The 24,156-nt window shown below is 50.8% G+C and overlaps 1 protein-coding gene across 19 annotated transcripts in view; it reads right to left on the minus strand.

Annotated features, from left to right (window-relative positions):
* The window catches only part of Zmynd8 (zinc finger MYND-type containing 8), a 110,166-nt gene that overhangs the window by 3,131 nt on the left and 82,879 nt on the right, over positions 1 to 24,156 (minus strand). For 12 of the 19 annotated variants that reach the window (XM_052184297.1, XM_052184302.1, XM_052184299.1 and 9 more), the window contains 8 exons: positions 22,533 to 23,039; positions 17,940 to 18,353; positions 15,484 to 15,674; positions 9,781 to 9,861; positions 7,524 to 7,602; positions 6,355 to 6,594; positions 4,738 to 4,898; positions 3,949 to 4,015 (listed from right to left, as the gene is read on the minus strand). In XM_052184297.1, coding sequence (XP_052040257.1) covers positions 3,949 to 4,015; positions 4,738 to 4,898; positions 6,355 to 6,594; positions 7,524 to 7,602; positions 9,781 to 9,861; positions 15,484 to 15,674; positions 17,940 to 18,353; positions 22,533 to 23,039 — 1,740 coding nt within the window. The remainder of the gene's footprint in view (positions 1 to 3,948; positions 4,016 to 4,737; positions 4,899 to 6,354; positions 6,595 to 7,523; positions 7,603 to 9,780; positions 9,862 to 15,483; positions 15,675 to 17,939; positions 18,354 to 22,532; positions 23,040 to 24,156) is intronic. The other 7 variants (XM_052184312.1, XM_052184310.1, XM_052184315.1 and 4 more) reach the window with 1 other exon arrangement.

The following is a 24,156-nucleotide window of genomic DNA, read 5'->3' on the forward strand; positions in this document are numbered from 1 at the left end:
TCCGTGGAGACCACTCACATGATGTGCTTACGGGTGACCGAGGCTTTTAAAAACTCGTGTAAACCACACACAGGGTCGCTGGACACGGCGCCACATCACAGCGAGGGGGGTGGACATATGAGGACACACAGGGACATGAAAGCGGCCCCGTACTTTACAAGCCACGAATGCTCAGGATTTGGAAAGCAAAATGTTCCGAACGAACCACAAGCTCTGCCAAAGTCTGGTTCTAGCAGGGGAAACTGAGGCTGGGCTGAGGTGCAGAAGGGGTCAGACACCACACAGCAGAGCAGAGCACAGATGGACGACGGTCTGTGAGGAAGAGGAAGGCTAGCAAAGGGCCGCGCCGAGGACAACAAGGGACAGCAACTGGGACGGGCCAGCTGACGGAACCCTAGACACCCCAGCCCTCAGGAAGCTGAGGCAGGAGGATCATGACTTTGAAGCCAGCCTTGGCTACGGAGCAAAAGTGACTAAAAACCTAAAAATGTGAACTGGAGGGAGTGCATACGTGCCCTGAGTTCAATCCTCAATATCACACAAAAGGCCTGGGGAAGTGTGTGTGTGTACATGTAACATGTGAATGTGTGCACATAAGTGTGTGTACATGTAACATGTGTAAGTGTGTACATGTAATATGTGAGTGTGTACGTGTAAGTGTACATTTAAGTGTGAGTGTATGTGCATGTAAGTATGTGAGTGTACATGCAACATGTGAGTGTGCATATGTGTGTACATGTAGCATGTGTGTGCATACATGTAAGTGTATGTACACATGTGTGTGGTGCACTTGTAACATGTAAATGTGAGTGTACATGTAACATGTAAGTGCAAGCGTATACATGTATGTGTGGGTATACATGTAATAATGTCTGTATACATGTAAGTGTGTGTACATGTGTGTGGTGTTATTTGTAACATATAAATGTGAGTGTGTACATGTGACATGTAAGTGTGTACATGTAAGTGTGTGGGTGTACAAGCATGTAAATGTGAATATGTAAGCGTGCGTGTGGAGTCTGGAGGTCGATGAATACCTTCCTCAACTATTCCTACTTTTGCTTTTTTAAGGCGGGGTCTGTCACTGGCCCTTATGTCTGCTGGGATCACAGGCGAAATGCTGTCTCACCAGGCCTTTTACATGGCCTACATTTTAGGCCTTCCAATTTGTACCCTCTGAGGCACCTCTCTATCACCCCGGTCTCCTTTACCCCCAGATTCAAGACAAGGCTTGTTCTGAAATCTCCACCCGCCTGGGTACTGTCTGAGATATCATGTCAGAACATGTCCGAACATGTCGGCTGGGTTGGGGCTCAGACTGAAGAACAGCTGCCTCGCATATGCAAGGCTTCGGGGTCTGTCCCAAGCATTCTGTCTGAGCCCAGCACTCAGAAGAAAAAAAAAAAGAATTATAGCAACAATACAGCTCCCAACACCGAGACATCTAATAGCCTTGCCAGTGGCTTCCTTCCTCACCATCTCTTTTTTTGTTTGGTTTGGTTTTGAGACAGCTCTCACTATGTAGCTCTAGAAGGTCTGGAACTCACCATGTAGACCAGGCTGACCTCAAACTCAGAGATCCACCTGCCTCTGCCTCCAGGATTAAAGATTACAGGTGTGCACCACTACACCCTGATGGATGGCTCCATCTCTTAAGACAACAGTGACATGCCAACACAGAAGCCAGATGGACAGGGAGAGAGAGATGGAGGCGGGATGGGAAGCCAGGGAGGCTCTAACTGGACTGGGGAAGCAGAGTGGCCAGGTATCAGGTCGGGCGGCTCAATCCACAAACCAAATCACTCTTTAAATGACCTGAGGGAAAATATCCAATCCCATCCGTCAGCCCTCAGTCACACGAGCCCAAGGGTTTGACATCTATTTCCAGGACAACATAGACCTGACTGTGCCTCTTGTCTCTCAGTGATGAGAGGTGTGGTGTGGAGATGCAGGTGAACTTATCACCGCTCCCCAGAAGGCAGCCAAGGACGGAACAGAGGCAGGTCAGGTGTGGAAAGTTGGCAGGTCTGCTCAGGACAACACCCACACCTGATGCTCACAAGGATGCGGAGGCCGGGAGAGAGAGGCCAGGAGAGAGAACCCAAGATGCTGTGGTTATGGAGTAGGGAAGCAGAAGCTCATGGTAGGGACTTGGTGAGGTGACCAGGCAGGTAGAAAAACTGCACCCAGGATGATCAAGACTTGTGTGTGTCGTCACGGCAAGAGTCTGCTCCCCCAGGTGATGTTCTCCCACTGAACTCTGGGGCTCAGGTGCAGCCGGGTGTGCATGCTGAGGAGGCGGAACCTGGGAGACTGGGTTCTGTTATCCGAGCTTCTGATGGGAAGGGTGTCGGGGAGACACCGCTGAAGGAAGGGACTGAGAAGGAGCCAAAGGCCACACGGTCCAGCCTGGACAACCGTCTCTGGCTTGCATGACAATGGCTTTGTGGAGTTACCCACTGCACCTGGCACACTAGGGAAGAAGGGGCATGGCACTCTAGCTCTGATGCCATTGGCTAAGCCACCCCTTCCTAGGAACTCACGACTCCCTCCCCCACACCCAGCCACTTCCTCCTGGACCTAAGGTCTCCTTCCAGTCTTCCCTGTGAACCAAGAGTCTCCAGGTCGGAGGGCAGCAAACGGAACCCACAGGCCCAGGCCGCACTGCCTCTTCTGCAGGCCAGGGTTTGCTGGGACATCGCCAGCCGTGCATCTGGCTGTTTGCTCTGTGACTTGCAATGGCCACCAGGTCAGCATGGACCTGCGGGAGAGGACGCCTCGAGGTCATCCCTCAATCTCAGCCCTCAGCTCCACCTTCCCTGCAGGGCCTCAGAGTCCCAAATGGCCTTTCCTAACTTGGATGCCGCTAGCTCCCCTCTCGGAATGCAGACATCCCTACGGTCCTCTTCCCCCCCCCCCCCTCAGCTCAAGGGCTTCTTTGCTTGTTTATATCTGAGAGGGAGATTCACTCTGTAGACCAGGCTGCCCTCGAACTCACAAAGAGATCCACCAGCCTCCGGCTCCTGAGTGTTGGGATTAAAGGCGTGCACCACCACTGCCTGTTTTTATTTTAAATCTATTTTCATCTTCATCATTAAAAAGTGGGAAATCCATTAAGGCATCTCTTCAAACACAATTAAAAAAAAAAAGTATTGTTCCATGGTAAGGGTATGAAACTGGTAGAATCCAGTCCACTCTGTCTTTGTGAAGAGCAGAATCCAAGCCAGGAAAGATGGCATGGGCTGTTCCTCCAGTACTCAGAAAGTTGAGGCAGGAAGATGAGATCAAAGACCACAATTCAAAAGAAGCCATGATGCTGGGGAAGGACAGGGCACCTGAGCTTAGCACGAACGGCTGAGGGGGAGGGGCTGCTTCCTTCACCCTCGGTCTCCAATCTTACATTCTGAGACTGTGACTTTATCTCCTCCCTACCATCAGCCCCCTCACTCCTTAAGACCACTGTCCTCCTTTAGACAGTGGCAAGAAAAAATCCTGTCACCAAGACAACAGGAGAGAACCTCAAATTGGCCAAGGAAGCCATGGCTTGAATTCTGGAAATAAGTTCAGAAGAATATAGGAAAAGACACCCAAGGCTCCCAGGAAGGGAGGGAGGCTCAAACTCCACACCACCGAGTGGCGGATGCCAGAGCAGGCTCGACACAGAAGTTCTAGTCATCGTTGTCTTCATCTCGAAAGGCTTTGAGGGTCTTCATCAATCAAATATGTCCCGAGGACCTCGGAGACCTGAGGGGATCACCCCATGTCCCAGTGAAGGGTGCCCTCAGTAAACACGACACATGTGGGAGACCAATACAAGGAGGTACTTTGCCTAGCCACACCTCCACCCAAATCCATTCAAGGTCCGCCAAAAGATTCCAAATCTTTGACTTCCCCCAACATGACCATGTGAAATACAAAACCCCATGTGCCCACCAGGGGCCGACATACCAGAGCCTTGGGTGGAGCCTAAGAGCATGGAGGTGGGCGTCTCTCTGGAGCCAGAAAGGTCCAGGGTCTAGAAATATAAACAAACAAAAAGATGGGACCATAGAACCCCAGGGAATCATGGGAGGGCTCAGCACTGCCCTCACCCAAGACACCTCAGAGCTCAGAGTCTGGTGATCAGATTCTTGTCTGCCAGGGGTGGGGGTTGGGGAGGGGTGGGGGGTGGCCACACACCTCATGCTCTGCCTGCCTTAGCCAAGCACTGGGGAGCTCCCATCACCTCTGATGTCTTGGAACCCACTACAGTCAACACTTCCCCAGCTTCGCTCTCAGACCTACCAGTACCCTGCTGTGTAAAGATGGTATGTGCTGTTTGAAAGTCTTTTTATAATTACACGTTAATCTCTTACGAGACAGTACTGGTTTTTACTATGGTCTAGTGTGACAGCACTGGCCACGTGTGGCCACTTAAATCCCAAGCCAATTTAAAACAAGCAGGTCCTTGGTCACATCAGCCACACTTCTAGCTCTCAATGGTGACGTGTGGCTGGTGGCTCCTCAGGAGGAACGCCCTTCTAAACTCTGAGGAACCCTGCAGAGCAGCTGACACAGCTGACGTCCCACATACACACCACCCCGGCTCTCCACGTTTTCACATGGGGCATGGGGGCACACTGACCATAAGGAATCATTCTCTACCCAGATAACCCCAGACAGCGAGGGACATCCCGTGGTGGCAGTTACAGAAAGGGTCCCTGCAGAAAGGTGACCGTCAGTGTGGGGGGTCCTCACCGAGTTAGTGTCCTTGCTCTTCTCCGCTGGTGCCTCTTTCTCTTTGGGGGTGCTGGCTGGTTCTGAAGGTGCTGACTGTGTGTTAGAGGAGCTGCCCTGCGTCGACTTATTTCCTGTTTCTGTGCTTGCCTCGGCGTCTGCTTCCGGCTGAGGGGCAGTGGCTGGGGACAGGCGAGAAGGAGGGAAGTCATGAGACGCTCACGTTCAGGACCCCAGCTGTAAAACAGTGCTACCCTCCCCCCCCAAGGTCCCCATAGCTCAGTCCCAATCCGACCCCACCAGGCCCCATCCCCTCCCACACCCCACACCCACCTAGAGATCTTGCATCGGCCTCCGACTCCAAAACCCAGAGCCCCAAACTTTATTTGAAAATAGACCTTTTAATATTTAGCAACTCAGTGTTTAAATGCTTTTGCTGAGATCACTTTCTCCAAGCAAAGGAAACCTGTGGGGAGCCAGGGTGTGGCCTGTGGCCTTCCTCCGCTAGGCTTAGACCCACCTCAGCCCAGCTGAGGCAGAGGGAGAGAGTGACAGTGTGTGTGTGTGAGAGAGAGAGAGAGAGAGAGAGAGAGAGACTAGCATCCTTTGAGAGGGCACAGAGCTTCTGGGTGAACAGAACAGGGGGGAAGAGTTAGAATCAGAGACGTCACCATGTCACTGAGACAGTCAAGCTCATAATGTCAGAGACTTGTCAGAGACTAACTATATTGCAGAAGTAGCCACACGGATGTCCCCCTAATGAACATCATCAAAGCCGGTGGCGAGTTACCCAGAGTCACTCACTTAACCATAAACCCTAACGACACAAAGTCACTGAAACTGGCAGCATGGAATGTTTCCTGCTAGCATCCCAAAGGAGATGATGGCTGTCAAAGCAGTCTCAGGAACCAACCGCTTAGTCCCCAGCAAACGCATGCCGCCTGAGTTCTCCACATTCTCAAATGTGGGCACACTGGCCATAAAGAACTATTCCCCACCCAGATAACCCCAGACAAGAAGGACACCCAGGGGTGTCCCTTCCTAAACTCTTTCCTTAACCTGAGACCTGGGACAGCCTGCTGTTTGAGGAAATGGATCATTATCACCTCAAAGAACAGAAGTTCTAGGTGCTGCGAGATGGCTCAGAGGTTAAGAGCACTGACTGCTCCGGGTGGTGGCGGTGGTGCACGCCTGTGATCCCAGCACTCTGGGAGGCAGAGGCAGGTGGATTTCTGAGTTCGAGGCCAGCCTGGTCTATAGAGTGAGTTCCATGACAGTCAGGGCTATACAGAGAAACCCTGTCTCGAAAAAACCAAATCAAAAATAAATAAATAAATAAATAAATAAATAAAAATAAAAATAAGAGTACTGACTGCTCTTCCAGAGGTCCTGAATTCAATTCCCAGAAACTACATGGAGGCTCCCACCCCTCTGTAAGGAGATCTGATGTCTGATGCCTTTTTCTGGCATTCATGCAGACAGAACACTGTATACATAGCATAATAAACCTTTAAAGAGAGAGGGAGAGAGGGATGGGAGAGAGAGAGAGAGAGAGAGAGAGAGAGAGAGATCACATCTGCAAGTGTCCCTCAGTACCCTGGCCGGGAGCCCCCCCCAGACCGGCGCCCAGCCATTTACCCGACTGGGTACAGGACTTCATGTGCTCGGGCCAGTGGGCCTGCTGGCAGGGGTAGTCGCAGTAGCTGGTGTTCCAGCAGCAGTAGAAGATGGCCTCCTTCTTGCAGTTGGCACACCACTGCTTCTTCTTGGTCTCGTCCACCGCCTGCTGCTTCTCCAGCTCCAGCTGCTTCTTCACCTCAGCGATGAGCCGGTCCCGCTCCTGTTCCAGGCTCTGCCGCATCTCAGCCATGGTCAGCTCTGAGGGGGGTTGGGGGGAGGAGGAGGACACAGCTGCATCTCGGACCCAGCACAGGACCCCGGGAATCAGACCTCCCAGGCTCACACGGACCAGACCCAAGTCTTGACTTGGAAATGGCTCCCGCAAGCTCGGTGGCCCTGGGTCAGTAACCCAGCTGGGACATTTCATCACTCATAGCCTGTCATGGTGTCAGTGACATGCCTAGTATGTAGGTGACAGGAGACCCTAGTGATGTCATCCCGAGTAACCCCAAGTTGTAGGAATTCCACAAACCCTCCAAACGATTCCAACCAATCCTCAGTCACTTTTGATTTTTTTTTTTAAGTCAATCAAGTACATGCGCAGCACCCACTGGGTGCACACTTGGTCCTAAGCACTTTGGACCATAAGCCTTTTTGTACATAAGCGCTATCATCCTGTTTCACAGATGAGGAAACCGAGGCACACAGATACTGAAGGCACTCAGACAATTTTCCTAGACTCCTGTCTTGAGACACTAAATGAAACATCAGGGGATGCTTGTGGCCGGTTGTTAAGGTAACAGGAGAACTACCAAACCACTCATACCTAAAACAATGTTCCAGGCAGTAAACACATTTACAAGTGACACTTACACTGAAATTAAATGGTTCCTCCAGTCCTCACAAACTCTACTTGAATTAAAAAAAACAGCAAAGTGCCACGATAAAGGTACCTGTGGCCAAGCTTTATAGCCTGAGTTCAATCCCCAGAGCCCACATAAAGGTGGTAAGTGAGAACATAGTTGTCGAGGGGGAAAGGTGGCTGCACCCCAAGCTTAGCTGCACCCCAAGCTCAGCTTCTCCCGGCTGGACCCTTCAGGACAGCCTGGTTTTGCCCCGTTCACACAGGGCCCAGCCTCAGAGCAGTCCGAGGCTCTCCCCGCCCGCCCGCCCTCCCTCCGCCTTACCCAGGTTGTGCTTCATCTCAGCGAGCTCCTGCTGGTGCAGCCACTGCAGCTTCTCGATCTCAATCCTCAGCCTTCGGATCTGCAGGGAGAGCACAGGAGTCGCCGTGAGCACAGGAGCCTCAGACACAGCCACGCCGGCTGCTACCCCCAGGGCCCCAAGCTCAACCAGGCAGCACTTCTGAGCCCACTGCTCCAGCTCAGGACTGGGGACTGGGGGGATCAACACACACACACACACACACACACACACACACACTCACACACACACACTCTCTCTTTTATACACACACACTCATATACACTCTTACACACACACTCTCACACATACTCTTTCACACACTCACAAATTCACTCTTACACACACACACACACACACACACACACTCACTCACTCACTCACCTACAAATCCTCGAGGACCCTGGTTCTGAAAAACCAAGGCAAATGAGCCATCCCCCCCCCCCCCCCCCCGCCAAAAACTGGAGGAGGTTACCACACAAAGACAAGAACGAAAGGATTTTCATAAAAATAATACATTGAAAATTGAATTGACACTTTGATTTTTTTCTTTCTTTTTTATTTTTTTTTCACTTTGATTGTTTTTTAAAACACATAAAAATGGAGCTGACGAGATGGCCCTGCCCAATGCCTGGGTTTGATGGTAGGAATGACAAGTTAACTGGAGAGAACTGGCTCACCCGAGCCACTGTTAACCACCCCACAGACTCTGCACACAGTCCCAGTACCCAGTGTATCCTTCCTGACATTTTATTTATTTATTTATTTTTGGTTTTTCCAGACAGGGTTTCTCTGTGTAGCCCTGGCTGCCCTGGAACTCACTCTGTAGACCAGGTTGGCCTTGAACTCAGAAATCCGCCTGCTTCTGCCTCCCAGAGTGCTGGGATTAAAGGCATGCGCCACCAGCACCTGGCCTTCCTGACATTTTAAATCCCGTATATTTGATGACCAAAGGGATGGGGGGGGGGGGGAATAAATCTGGGGCCACTCATCTGGAAGGGGACAGTTAGCCCAGCCTAGCATGCAGGTTTCCAGCGGGGCAATCTGCCTACCCACAACAGCGATCACTGTGAGCTGTCACACCTGCACACACAACCAGCAGCTCTGCACCCTCCAGCCTGCAGGGGACACCCCGGAGCCAAGGGTCACCTGTGTCACAAGCCTGGGCAAATGATGAACAGGCGCATGTGAACGTGGAGAAATTATGGCAAGATCGGGGTCTGGGTTAGGGGCGTGGCAGCCTAGCATGGACCCACCCAAAATTTCAGCGGAGATGCAGAAACCAGAACTCTACCACAAGATCTCAAAATTAACAAACGGGCTGAGTACAGTGGTGCACGCCTTTTATTTATCCCAGCTCTCAGGGAAGAGGGGAGTTCAAAGACAGCCAAGGATGTCCCTATCTCCCAGCCCCCCCCCACCCTGGAAAAAAAAAAAAAAAGACAGTGACAGTCCGCCTAGGACAGAGAGATTTCTTCTTGTTGCTTGACGTGTGAGTGTAACCACAGAGGGGAGTATTTATAAAGCACATGGACACACGCCCTTGCGGCTTTTTAAAATCTCCATTGATTTCTCCAGGGCCTTTATCTTCACCCCATCCTCTCTCGTTGTCTTACGAAAACACCGTCTTGAAGACCACTGTTTCTGCTTGGGATTTATTGCCAGCCTGAGAGAAATCCTGCCCCCTGTGTGCAGCCTGGTGACTGGCACCAGGTCACCTGTACCAGCACCATACTGTCCACACAGAGACCAGCAGGTGGTCACTCTCTGAGCGGCCTCAGAGGGAAGTGGAACTGTGCGCGCGCGCGCGCGTGTGTGTGTGTGTGTGTGTGTGTGTGTCTGTTTTTGAACAAAAGAAAGCTTTATACCTTATATCACACAAGAGGTGACTTTATAAGTAAACTTCAGCATTTTAACCAACCATTATGTTTATCTTTAAACATAAAGCTATGGTGCTTCTGCTATACAAATTCATACACCAAAAGTGCTTGCGTAAAACAGCCAGGGGAATGGAGAAAACAACAACTCTGCAGGCATAAACTAAAGGTGTCACTGTGATCTAACAGGATAGAGTCAGGAGGCAGGGCCAGTCTCCTCAACCCCCCCACTCGATGAAACCCCGCCTGCCCGACGAAACCCCACCCACCCGACGAAACCCCACCCACCCGACGAAACCCCACCCACCCGCTTCCTTCCCATGACTAGAGCCCTAACTTCTGGGGATTCCCGGGTTCTGCTGACCTCAGCTATCGTGCTCCCGGTGGTGTTCTTGGAGAGGTCATTGTAGATTTCCGTCATTGTCCCTTTTATGGCATCCATCATCTGGAAAGATAAAAGCAAGTCAGTAGGAGATGAGACAGAATCGCTCCCAGACCCTGGGTGCTTCAGGCAGTCAGCCGGCTGACAGCACAGGGAGGAGCTGCTCCTTGTAACCAAGGGTATTAGCCAGGGAGGCCGGTAAAGGGACAGTACATAGGCCAGCCCCTCACCTCGCTGAGAAACCTGAGACCCTCACTCCACGTGTCTTGTTGGGTCAACAGAGCCAGTTTAAGAAAGGGATTATTTTGTCCTGGTGGCTTTATTTTAAAAAACAAAAACAAAAAACGCCAGGTGGTGGCAATATACACCTTTAATTCTAGAACCCTGGGAAGCTGAGGCAGGTGGATCTCTGAATTCAAAGCCAGCGAGGTCTACAGAGTGAGTGCCAGGAAAGGCAGAGTTACAGAGAGAACCCATCTCAAAACAAAAAACAAACAAAATTGTAGTTTTGTTTGTTTGCTGGGGGTTTTGTTTTGTCTATTTGTTTTTATTAAGTCTGGGCCTCTTGTCTCTACCTGATTCTACCTTACCAGGTAGCTGGTGACTGAGCTTCTAACCCCTGACCTCTGACCTCACCCGGTTTTTAAGTTCAGAGGTAGGGCTGGAGTCCAGATATTCATTTGTGCTAGGCAAGCACTGTTCAACTAAGCTGAATCCCAGCCCCCCAAAATAAATTGTGTGTGGGGGGGCACGTTTAGAGACAGGGTTTCTCCGTGTAGCCTTGTCTTGTCCTGGAACTCACTCTGTAGACCAGGCTGGCCTCGAACTCAGAGATCCACCTGCCTCTGCCTCCAAGCGCTAGAATTAAAGGCACGTTAAAGGAATAGTACGTACTTACATACGTACGTATGCAAATGCCTTGTAGCTTAAGTAGAGGTCAGAGGACAGCTCTGTGGAGCTGGTTCTCGCCTCCCAGCATTACAAGTTCCAGGGAACAAGCTTAGGTCCCTAGATCTGGTGGTTTGAAGATGCTTGGCCCGGGGAGTGGCCTTGCTGGAGGAAGTTTGTCAGTGTGGGGGTGAGCTTTGAGATCCTCCTCCTAACCATGGAAGACAGTCTCCTTCCGCTGCCTTCGGATCAAGATCTCAGCTCCTTCTCCAGTACCACGCCTTCCCGCCATGATGATGGACTGAGCCTCTGAACTGTAAGCCAGCCCCAATTAAACGCTGTCCTTTATGAACTGCCTTGGTCATGGTGTCTCTCCACAGCAATAAAACCCTAACTAAGACACCAGATTGGCACAACCTTTATCCACTGAGCCGTGTTACTGACCCAAAAATGCATTTTAATGAGAATGAATGCATTACACACACGTCACCAGGTACAGCGCACAAGCTGCTGGCTTCTGGGTGCTACACTTCAACAGCACAAGCAATTCTGGTACACTTCGTATCACACACACACACACACACACACACACACACACACACAGACAGGACCCACTTCCCCGGTCTTTACTGTCTTAGGATTTCTACTGAGGCAATGAAACACCATGACCAGCGCAACTTGAGGAGGAAAGGGTTTATTTGGCTTACACTTCCACAGCACAGCTCATCACCAAAGGAAGTCAAAACAAGAACTCAACCAGAGAAGGAGCCTGGGGGTAGGAGCTCACTGAGAGCCCACGGAGGGTTGCTGCATACTGGCTTGCTCTGCATTTCGGCCTTTCTGATAGAACCCAGGAGCAGCCTAGGGAAGGCACCGCCCACAATGGACTGGGCCCTGGGCTTCCTCCCCCCCCCCATCTGTTGGGGGTGGGTCGGGTGCTGCTATGCATTCAAATGCTAAATACAGATCCTCAGACACACCAAGTTAGGCTAAGTAAACCTAGCTCCCCAATTAGGAATTATAGATTAATTAAAACTGGAAACAGCCGGGAGGCAGAGGCAGGTGGATTTCTTAGTTCGAGGCCAGCCTGGTCTACAGAATGAGTTTCAGAACAGCCAGGGCTACACAGAGAAACTCTGTCTCGGGAAAAAAACCAAATTAAAAAAGAAAGAAAGAAAGAAAAAAAAACTGGAAACAGCCAATTACTGGGGGGAATAGAGGGAGAGAGAGATGGAATTTGAGTTACCAACTGGGGTCCCCAGTAGGCACCATGAGAGGAGGAAAAAAGAGGGGGTAAGAAAGGGATACAGAGGGAGAGAGGAGTGTGGAAGAAGAAAAGATGGAAAGAACAGGAGGTCTCCACTAATCATGGCGGACCAGCAACACGGGCCAGACGCCTACACCTACCCAGGACACCAGACTGCTGGAGCAGAGATAACCCAGAAAACTCTCAACAGCAAGCATCTGGGGAGCACGGCTGGGGTCGTATCCAGACTAGCGTTGGAGAATTAGGCTAGGGGTAACCCTCCCCACGCCCATAACTGCACAGAGCCTAACAAATAATAGTTTGAGTCACACTCATTTGAAACTAGCCAGGGATAAGCATAATTTGTATTGATTTACATTAAAATGCTGTAGAGCTTCATAGACATTCAAATGCCTTAGAGGCTCACACCACCCAGGGTTAGTTATGGGGGGCAGTTTCCAAATTGAGGTTGCTTCCTTTCGGGGCCTTAGGGACTGTGGTCAAGGCTTCTTCAAACCTACAGCAGGTACCAAACAGTGTAATCGGCCTTCCCCTGGCCTTCTGGGCTCCACGGATGCATCTGTAAGTCCCTTCCGCCTTCTTCCTGCGGGCTGGCCCCTCCCCAGCCACAGCAGCAAGACACACAGTCACCTCAAAGACAGGCGGTTTCACACGTGACCGTGTGCAGTTTTCAATGGCAATGAAACTATCTCCCCAAGAGGCCATTCTTCATTTTGGCAGTTAGAAGGGTATTGTTGAGTGATGGGATTTAAACGTTCTCAGGAGCTCACTCTGCGGGCCTCCGGTTGCCCATTTGTGAGTAGACAGCCTTTTGTAGATAAACAGCTTGGCCCAATCAGCGGAGGGTGTCGATGGAGTGGGCGGGCGGCTGTGAGTCCACTCCTTAAATCGGTCTGTCCACGGACATCTGACATCTTCACCAGTCTCCCCTGTTCCAACTCTCACCTTTACCTGCAGTGCCATCTCCCTGCCCTCCCCGCCCCCATGTGTATGTGTGTTGTGTGCACGTGTGACTGTGTGTGCACACGTGTAGATGCTAAGGCTAGACTCCCTCAACCCCTCTCCACCTTCTCTGCCAAGGCCAGTGTCTCACAGCCGCCTTGCTCAGGGGATTCTGCCTCTGGTCTAGGTTGCCAGAGTTAGACCAGATCATAAGCCAGACAGATCTTCTGCCTACATAGCAAGTATGTCATCCTGTGAGCCGTCTCCCCCCACCCTTCCCCTTTTCACGAAAGAGTGGGCTTGTGTGTGTGTGTGTGGTGTGTGCTGTGTGCTGTGTGGATTCTCCAGGTTTCATGTCGTTCCATCACAAGTGCTAGGTAACAGCTCCATGTACGAAGAAGTAATTAAAAGAAAATGAACAAGAAACACTTACCACAGACTATAAAGCTTAGATTTCTTTCACCATCCAGAATTTTACATTTCTACTCTCAACTCAACCCAGTAAACTGTTAACTCCTAACATAAAACTTATTAATTCCAGCTGGAGAGACGACTCAGCGGTGAAGCACACCGGCTGCTCTTCTAAAGGACCTGGGTTCAATTCCCAGTACCCACATGACAGCTCGCACGGCAACTCCGGTTTTAGAGATTCCAACACCCTCAGAAATACAGGCAAAACACTAATGCACATGAAATTAGAGTAAATTAAAAAATTCTTTAGTTAAAAACAAAGAAGTATTAATTCCAATCAGGAGGTCTAGGCCGGGTGGTGGTGGTGGTGCACGCACACCGGTAATCCCAGCACTTGGGAGGCAGAGGCAGGTGGAGTTCTGAGTTCAAGGCCAGCCTGGTCTACAGAGTGAGATCCAGGACAGCCAGGGCTATACAGAGAAACCCTGTCTCAAAAAAACCAAATCAAAAAAAAAAAAAAGAAAAAAGAAAAAAGAAAAAGAAAAAGAAAGAAAAAACCAAATCCAAACAAACAAACAAATAAATAAATAAAAATCAGGAGGGCTGAGAATGGGCTCAGTGGTTAAGAGCACCAGCTGTTTTTCCAGAGGACCTGGGCTCAGTCCTGTGCACCCACTCGGTGACTCACAACCATTGGAAACTCAAATTATAGATCTGACTCCTTCACGCCTCTGAAGAAAAGAAATATACAGTGTTATACGCTGAACCCTGACCCCAACTCTGTCTAACCCCAACCCTGACCCAGATACACATCTAACACTCACCCTGCATGCAGGTAAAATACCCGCCCATAAGAAAATACAGAGAAATTCCAAGCTGAGTGGAGTGACTCCTGCCTGTAATCTAGCACTCAGGAGGCCAGGATGAGAGGATTAAAGACCAGGCTGGACTACACAGCAGTCTCTGACACAGAGTTAAGTAAATCAAAAAGGAAAAGGTTAGGGAGAGCGAGCGAGTGAGCGTGTGCAAAAGGCGGAGCAGCCCTCCCCTCCTCCCCTCTGAACTGCTGCCCCCTAATCACTAAGCACTCACTGGCTCATCAGTAAGACGACTGCTCTAGCTCACACAGCATTTACTAAACAGGAAAGTGTGTCACATTAGCTATTAAATCACTAGCCGTGATAAACCCGATAAGCAGGCAACTAACCAATGCACGCTGGGTTCACAGTAATGGACTCAGTACCAGCCAGCACCAAGCACCTACTACCCAGGTATCATCCCCATCCTTAGGCGGAAGGAGCCCTGGGGGTCATTACCACATCTCTACTGACACCTACACTCGCAGCAGGTTTCCACAACACCAAGGTGTGTGTTTCATTCAACCGCAGTCATGCCTCACTAAGAGAGTTCCCACGCAGTGGGTCTTCCTGCCTGCCAGGCCACCAGCAGAGACTGAGTGGATGACTTAAGGAGGGAACCCAGTAGCCCTGGCCCTTCTTGGTCCCGGGCATCTCACCTTGCTGGTCTCTCCCTCCCAGCAAGCCAAACAGACACGTGTTTATACCTCCCAAAGAGAAATCAAGCAACACAGTCCATAGTTTTCTATTAACTTACCTGCTGGGTGACAATGGAGCACGCCTTTAATCCCAGGGCTCAGGAGGCAGAGGCAGGCAGATTTCTGAGTTCGAGGCCAGACTGGTCTACAGAGTGAGTTCCAGGACAGCCAGGGCTACACAGAGAGACCCTGTCTCGAAAAACCAAAAAAAAAAAAAAAAAAAAGCAGAGGCAGAGGCAGAGGCAGGAGGATCTCTGTGAGTTCAAAGCCAGCTCTGGTCTACAGAGCGAGTTCCAGGACAGCCGAGTGTGGAAGTGGTAGCCACACACCTGCAATCTCAGATGCAGTCAAGACCAGCCTAGACTACAGAGGAAGACCCTGCCTCAAACTAAAACAGAATCATCCTAGAGAAACAACTCGGTGTTAGAGAGCTTATGTAGGAGCAGCTTCCAAACCCCGGGTTAGCTATGAAAAAGGTAAGACATAGACAAAACTACCTTGAGACTCAAATGCGAGTTGCCCTTGGAGTCCCTCTATAGAGCCAGCAACTTAGCCATTTTTACACACTACCAAGCCGGAGGGCCCGACACCCCCACCCTGGCCGCAGCACCAACCCGCTTACCTTGCTGGTGTACTTGGCAATGTCTGCGGCCACGTCGGCTGAGGCAGTGGCAATGGGAAGATCGGCGTTGATGGCGGATGCCAAGGTGCTTGCAGAGCCCGAGCTGCTGACCAGGGCTGCGGGCTGTGTGCTGGTCACCAGCGTGATGGTGGACGTGGATGGGCTCTGGGTGACCTCCTTCTGCTGGACAGCTAAGGAAGCGAAGGGCATGGTCACTCCACCCATACGGAACAGCGCATCCCAGCGCACAGCCAGGGTGAGGGAGGGGCGTCTGCGCACAGCCCTAGCCAGCTTCGAACCATGAACGCCAGTGTCTCACCGGAGCATGAGCCAGGCTCCTCTGAGCTCTCCTCAAATAGGAGCCAACCTTGCACTACAAAGACCCTGAGCAAATGCAAGAGCTCAAGGCTGTACAGTTTAGGTGACTTAATCTAGCCTTGAAGCACTACAGGGACTTAACAGCTGGGTGCAGCCAGCATCTGAAGACAGAAGACTGAAGTCTTTCCATCTCCAGGAGAAGGTAAGACCTTGGCCGTTCATGGGCAATCCTGGACAGTTTCACACGCAGACTCTTAGCTTTCATTACAAGGTCTGAGCTGCCCTTTCTACCTCTGAAAATGCCAGCCCTCCCCCCCCCCTCCCAGTCCCACTGGAGCCCTTCCTCAAGCCTGGCACACCTGGTGTTCTGCTAATTAAAATCATTTCCTGCCTGAAGGAAATAAGAGCCCATCGCCCATCACTCATTAAAATCTCAGTCCTTGACACTTTGGGTTTTTGCAGTGTTGGGAACTGAACCTGGGGTCTTGGGCAGGCTGGGGAATCATTCTACTACTGAACTATACCCATGACCCAACATCTTTTAAAATGGGCACAGGGCTCATTAAAATCAACGCCTATCGTTTTAATTCATGGCCGAACAGTACCACACTCATTAAAGTCAGTCTCTGCCACTGTGGCTAGCAGGGCAACACGCTAGGAGTGAGTAATGCTTGGGGGTTGAGAGATGGCTCAGCGGTTAAGAGCACTGAGTGCTCTGCTGACGGTCCCGAGTTCAAATCCCAGCAACCACATGGTGGCTCACAACCATCCATAATGAGATCTGACGCCCTCTTCTGGTGTGTCTGAAAAAAAAAAAGCTACAGTGTACTTACATATAATAACTAAATAAATGCTTGGCCATTTTAGTGATGTGGGCGGTTACTACAAGAGCCTCTACAGTCCGACCCGACGGACTAGAAGGTATTTTGGTGGAGTCCCACTGCTTGAAGCCTGTCCCAGACACTTTACTGATTAAAAGTGGCCCCAGCTGAATAAGCCTTACAACCTGACACAGAAGTAGCTGGAAGCTGAGGACCCTACAGGTCTGGACACTGCAGCCCTATCGCCCCTGTCGGCAGGGGACAGCTCTGCATGGAAACAGAATCCAGCGAGGGACTGCCCTAATCCCAGCTGCACTCCAATAGCTGCTTCAGCTGAGCTCACTCTTGACCTGTCCAGACCTTCTCCAGCCATCAGGCCCTGAATCCCTGTAGGTGTCCCTGGGACTGGCCTGTCACCTCACCAGGATGAGCTTTGGTGGCGGAAGCATGGGGGAAGACAGAGTGGGTGTGGAAGAAGCTTCTTTGCCCCAAGAAACCAGACCCAGATTGGTGCTCCTGAATCTGGGCTCACTGGGTTCAGATAATGGGATGGAGACAGAAGACGGCCTCCAACATTGAGTCCTCAGAGGCTGGCTCGAAACCGTTGCCCCTACCAATTCCTTACACTCCAAAGACTTCCCCACAAAATGCCTGGAGGTTTCCGGATGCTCCCAAGAAATACTCCACAAAGACATATCCATTGCAGCATATCTTAAGAGTGGGGAAAAAACTAGAAGCATCCTAAATGCCCACCAGCAGGGGGAAAACCTTAAATGAACTAGGGAATACTATGCAGCAGTCCAAAAGGATAAGACACAGACAGACCTCTAAAACATGCTGATGGGTGGAAGGGAGGGGGGAAAAAAATCAAGAATGGTACCATTTTTTGTTTAAAAAAGAAAAAAGAAAAAAAAGCAATATTTTATGGCATAATATATGAAAACAAACGCATATGCATGCACTGGGAGAGGCGTCACGACAACTAATGATTGTCACAGAAGGGTGGATAATGACATGGACAGTGAATGCGCCCACACTGAGCATTCGAAATTCTACACACAAATCCTGTCCCCTCCGTAAGGAGGAAAGACGTATCACTTATAAAACGGGGGGAAAAAAAACTTAAAAAAAAATCAGGCAAATAGTAATAATAGCAAGCCAGTTTTCAAAAAATTAATTCCATGTAGGATGATAAAGCTGGCCATGACCATGACACACGGGGACGTGGGGGTAAAATTAAACAGAGGTGGCCTTTCTCCTGGTGGTGTGGCAAAAAAACGGGGTGGGTGCCACAGAGCACAGAAGGGGGCGCGGTACCTTTCACGGCCTGTCTGGTCTGATATCTCGTCCCCTGGGTAGACTGAGGCTGTTGCTGCTGCTGCTGGCTCTGCTGTTGCTGCTGCTGTTGCTGCTGCTGCTGCTGCTGCTGCTGGCGCTGTATCTTCTGCATGTGCCACTTTTGGGAGGACGTTTGAAACTTACTTGATGCGTTCCACACGACCCGCTGCACGGCTGGGACGGTCTCCTTCGGTAAGAGCGGCCTCTGCTTCTTCACCGGGCTTCCCGTGACGGCGGTGGCCGGCGCTGTGACCGTGACGGTCGACATCGTGCTGGTGGTAGCGGCCACGGTGACCCCGGCCACGGGGGCTTGTGTGGCCGAGCGGGTGAGAACCGGCGTCTCTGGGGGAGACTGGTTGCCTGCCGAGGTGGGCGGTGGCGGTTTACCTATGGCTACAGCCGGGTAGGGTGGAAACAAGCAGAAACTGGATTGGATTTCGGAGCCTAACCTCACACAGCAGACCAGTTCTAGGTCAAACCCAGATTGCCAAAGGAATTCAGAGAGTCCCTGGAGCCCCAAGGACAAACATGGCCTCTGTATCACCTATGAATTATATGCCTTAAGGAGCGGAGCACAAGCTCACATCCCAGATCAAGAAGTCCCAAGCCTTCCAGGGGAAGAAAAGACAGCAGAACACGGCCCCTGCTAAGCAGAACTGTGAGCTGTGGGCTGAGAGACAGCTCAATAGCGGCCCTTCCGGAGGAGGAGCCCTCGGCTAGAAAAGCAACAGGGCGGCCTTGGCCCTGACTGTCAAAGGTGTGTGCACCGAATCTACTTTCCCCTAGACAAAGCCATTGGTGGGAGGGGCGGCCTAGACTTACAACAAAGGAATTCAGCCCCAAGCCAGAGAACCTTCCCTCTACACATTCAACCAGACTTCCTGCCCAGTCTAGCTTTCGTTCTAGATGTTTCTGAACAACTCTTCATAGATAGCAAACCATACTGGATTTCCTATCATGTAATGGTCAAGTTTAAGGCTTTTTTTTTCTCCCCTAGACAGGCTTTCTCTGTGTAGCCCTGGTTGTCCTGGAACTTGCACTGTAGACCAGGTTGGTCTCCAACTCAGAGATCTGCCTGCCTCTGCCTCCCAAGGCCTGCACCATCAATGCCCAACAAGTTCAAGTCTTAAACGGGTCTAACTTTTTTTTAAAGTTGTCGTAAGAGTGTTAAGTTGGGGGCTGGGGGTGCAGCTCCTGGTGGGACACTAACCGTCTGCATTTACCTGGGTTTAAGTTTGGGGGTGGGAGTGCTGGGGGCGGGATGGGAATCGGTGGAGAAGCCTCGCAGTGGACTGAACTCACTTACAAAGGGGAGATGGTAGCAGCCGCAGAGGTGCCCGCTTGCACAGTGCCCCACTCAGGGTGCTCAGAAAACACACCAAACATGGTGGTGGGGGGGGGCACTTTACCATCATGGTTCATATTCCTTGTCATTACACGAGGATGACGCTTGTCCTTCCTCTGAGATTCAGATCACCCAGAAAAACACCTGGTGATTCCAGACAGGATCCTGAGCAAGCTTTGGGTTACAAGAAGCCAAGGAGAATGGAAGAGAAGAGTTGCTGTCTCCTCTGAGGCGAAGGTTTCCAGCCTGGTGAGCACCCCGCTCCTCTGCAGAGCAGAGTTCAGAAAGCTACAAGGAGGCAGGGTTGGCAGGTCGCTAAGGCCGGCCTGACCTACCCCACATCCTTCTGTACAGAAGCCACTCTGAATTTGCCCATTCTCCTAGCTAGGTAGGCGTGCCTAGCAGGATTCTAAAGGGAAGCAGCAGCTGTGGTGGCTTGTGTTGCTGCCGGTGACATAAACATCATTATCACTGCTGACTAACTAGGTGGGCTCACTTTTAGGGCCTCAGAAAGGTCAGTTCCAACTCTCCACACTGGCTCTGTGAGGTGAGCCTCTTGTCCGTGATCTTTTTCCAATGGGCAACAGTAGCAGAAACAAGAGTACGGAAATTTCTTCAGTAGGATGAATTCCAGAAATGTCTTCAATGCTTTCTTCAATAGGGAGACTTCTGGGGTTTAGGGTGGGGTGATGAAAAAGCACTGGTAAATTCTATTGTCTTAGGGAAGAACTCCGAGGTTGTAACCAACCACTCTAAGGAAATGCAGATTACCTACTAGCTCCTTTAAATTACTAAACTGGTCAGAGCTTTGCATTTGTAAGACCTAACTCCCTGCCCAGGGAGAAGGGAACGCCCACGTGATGGGTGGGCTTAAAGGCTTTGATTACTTCTGTACTCGGGCTGGGAGGTCGCACTCCACCACGTCCTTCTTCACTTCTGGACTGACCAGAAAAAACTTGGCTGTAGAGATGCTAAGAGTGTTGCCTCTGGGAAAGACCATCCACCCACCATCAAAGAGCAGCGCCTGGAATCTGGATTATAGAAGTAAGTTTTGCCTCAGACCTTCGGAAACTGCTCTGATTGTGTTATGTTGTAGAATTATCTTAAATTCGGTCTACCATTGACTCAGGTTTGCTGGGTCTTGGCTGCTTCCTCCAGACATCACATCTAGGGGATGGTTCTGCCAGAACGCTAATCAGTTCTTAAAATCTTGAGCTCGGGTTTCGTAGGTCTTTCTGTGTTTACTGATAGGACGGCGACAATCAAAATGAAAGCTCTCATTCACAATTCCCCCAAAGCGGGGATGGCACGTTTTTTTGTTTGGTCTGTTTTGTTTGAGATGGGTCTGATGTAGCTGAGGCTGGCCTAGAACTCATTATTCCTCTGCGTCCAAATGCTGGGATTAGAAGTTTGGGTTACCACACTGTATTAGTCACGGTTCTTTAGAGTCACTGAACGTTATGGGCAGTCTCTATATAGTTAGGGAATTTGTCGATGACTTACAGTCTGTAGTCCAACTCCCCAACAATGGTCAGCAGCAGCTGCGGATGGAAGTCCAAGGATCTAGCAGTTGCTCAGTTCCAGGAGGCAAGCAGGAGAAGAGAGTGAGAGAATCTTCCTTCTTCCAATGTCCTTATGTAGGTCTCCAGCAGGAAGTGTGGCCCAGATTAAAGGTGTGTGCCCCCAAGCTTGGATCTGGGACTTGCTTTGTCCCAGATGACCTTGAACTGAGAGATCTCCTTGCCTTAGTCTCCTGGGATTCATAGCCACTATGCCTCAAGATCTCCATGCTAAGATCCAGGTCAGAAACATATATCTCCCAGCCTAAAGATCTGGACCACAGGTGAGCCTTGCAATTCTGGATTGTAGTTCATTCCAGATATAGTCAAGTTGACAACCAGGAACGGCCGCTACACACACCTACCTACCCTAGTACTTATCTGCATATAAAACCTTTCCCCTAAACCAGGGCAGAAGGCAAATCAATCAAAAGATTCATTTCAAGGCTGGCAAGATCCCTCAGTGTGCAGAGGAACTAGTCACCAAGGATGCTGCCCTAAGTTTAATTCTCAGGATGCACATGATGGAGAGACCTGACTGGTGAACTGTCCTTTGACCTACGACATACACACCATTTTCTTGTAAAGCCTGCTTCAGAAAGAATAGGAGGCTCTGAGTGTCACAGGAGAAGCAGGGTCCCACTGTCCTTAGTGGAGGAAAGGCTACGCCTAACAAGCAGGCTTTCTACCCTAGACAGACTTCTCAAGCGGACCTCCTACCTCCCCATCACAGGTATCTTGTTCCCTTTTTCTCCCTGTCGAGAATCTGTCTTTCTTAAGAACTGAGATTCCAGACCACCCAGGTAGACACCTCTCAGGGGAAAAGTCCCCCAAGGCACAGCAAGGACTTGCAGCAGTACAGGGGACATGGATTCCTGCCTTATTCCTGGTTACAATGAGAGTAGTTCCTATCAGAAACAAGGCACACTCAAAAAAAAGAAAAGAAAAGAAACCTGGCTGGCCATCACCAAACACCCTGTACCTAAGTGAGGACCTGTGGTCCTCAGCCTGGTAGGTTTTGCCCACTAGGGTAAGACATGCTTGATGGGCTGATACTCTCGCCATCTAGTGGCTAGAGGACAGAGTTGCACCCACACCACCTCCACAGTCAGGAGCAAATTATTACAGAGAATCCCAGGGCTCAGAGACCTCAATGCACATAGAACAGACTGTCATGTCTAGTAGGCGCTCAGTGAGGTCTCTCCCATGTTCTATGGTAAGCACAATTCCTAATGGATGGTGCCTGCCTAGTTGTGAGACCATAGATTCAATCACCGGCACTTTTTAATCTGCTACGGCGGGAAATACCTATCATCCTATGACATGGGAGGTGAGGGCAGGGGGAATCTGAGCTCAAAGGTCATCCTCGGCTATGTAATTCAAGGCCAAACTGAACTGTATGTAACCGTATACAAGCAAACCCAAGGCTAAAGTGAACTTCACGCAAACTAGGTCCACCCACGCCCCGTGGAATGTGTTTTTCTGGTTCATTGTGTAGAGGATTGGGCAGGAGCATATACAGATCACAGTCGTTCCTACCAACCGGGGACCCGGAGACACTCCTGTCATGTTGGGTTGGTGGTCGAGTGCTCCTCTCTCTACCTTAGAGGGCCGGGCTCGATCCTCGAGCGCCAACTTCACACAACCGTCAAAGCCTGTGTGACTTACCATCTTGCTTGGGCGACGGCACCTTGGGCTCTTTCTTGCTTTTTCGACCCTCCCGCCCAGAAGGATCTTCTCCCAAGTCTATGACAAGTTCGCTCTCTGAGTCCGAATCCAAGCCCAGGTGCACTGTGGGAGAATCTGTCTCATCCTTCCCCTTCAGTTTGTCCTTTGTGGGGTGTGGTGACGGCTTCGCTTTCTCTGCGTCCTTCTCGGGCTCGGGGCTGGGCTTGTCCTTGGCGGGCGAGGGGTCCGCCTTCTCGCTCACGGGTGAGTTACCCTTTCCTTCCTCTTTGACCTCCACCTGGCTTGGCGCCTTGGGCTTCCTTTTGATGGCAGGGGCCTCTTTGTCCACCCGACTCCCCTCTTTGTCCTCGGGGTCCTCTGGCTCGTTCTTGGGCTTCTGTTCCTCATCACTGACGTACTCACTGTCACTGCTCTCTGACTTCTCGGAATCCTCAGAATCGCTGTGCTCCACGGCCGTGTAAACATCCTCCGAGATCTCATTTATGCCTGAGGTAAAAAAACAAACAAACAAAAAAATCAGCAAAGATGGGTGGGAAACACGCACATGGTCTCATTATGGTGGGAACAGCAGGGCAGAGGCTTTTAGGGTGGTTAAGATCCAAAGAAGGCAGAGCGCCTACAGACGGTCAGGTTTTATACAGAGCTAACTCTTCGAGGCTGGTGACTCATGTGAAGGAGGGGTGGGCATTAAAATAGAGGCCGGAAGAAGACAAGTGTCTAGGCCACAATCCAGCCGGAAGAAGACAAGTGTCTAGGCCACAATCCAGCCGGGACCCAAACAAGAAGGTTGGGCTTCCTCCAACATAAAGAGGCAGCTCTGGAAGGCCAGAGGCTTGGGGGGTTTGGGGAGTAGGGGGTGGAAGGTAGGGGGAACCGCTCAGCCCACGCTGTCTTTCTGCCTTTTTTGTAATTTTTTTTTAAGGTTAGAATTCTCTACAGAATTCACAAATGAAGAACTTCCACATAGGAATCAAGGCAGGGGCATTCAAAGAGCAGAGGAACTGGCCAAACTGGAGTGCTGGCCTCTAAGTAGCAAGCAGCAGGTGTGTGAGGGGGGATCCTGACAAACCCCATCTGCCACAAGCCCCATAAATGGAGACAGGTCTCTAAGTGACCTGGCTCAAGTGCTCATAGGAAAGCACTGTCCTTCTCACAAAGGGGACAAGATGAAACCACACCTGTATATGTCCGTCAAAGAATGTAGGCCCAGAGCTGGGTGGTGGTAGCGGCGGCGGTGGCGGCGGCGGCGCACGCCTTTAATCCCAGCACTTGGGAGGCAGAGGCAAGTGGATTTCGAGGCCAGCCTGGTCTACATAGTGAGTTCCAGGACAGCCTGGACTACACAGAGAAACCATAATAATAATTATGGTGTCATAATCCATAATCCATCCCCAGAAGAATGGAAAAAGCAGAGGCCAGGTCTCTGCCATGATCTGGACACATCAAAGAGAAACTTAGGAAGGACAAGAGCCGTGCAGAGCCAAGGCACAAGCAGTACTGGGCAGAGCTGCTGGGGACGTCTGCCTCGCCTAGGGCCCAACAGACATGAGCTCTTTAATGAGGGCACAGTCGGAGCTTTGTACTGGGGAGTGAGCGTCGGGGA

The sequence above is a fragment of the Apodemus sylvaticus genome, chromosome 5, assembly GCF_947179515.1.
Source record: "Apodemus sylvaticus chromosome 5, mApoSyl1.1, whole genome shotgun sequence".
NCBI lineage: Eukaryota > Metazoa > Chordata > Mammalia > Rodentia > Muridae > Apodemus > Apodemus sylvaticus.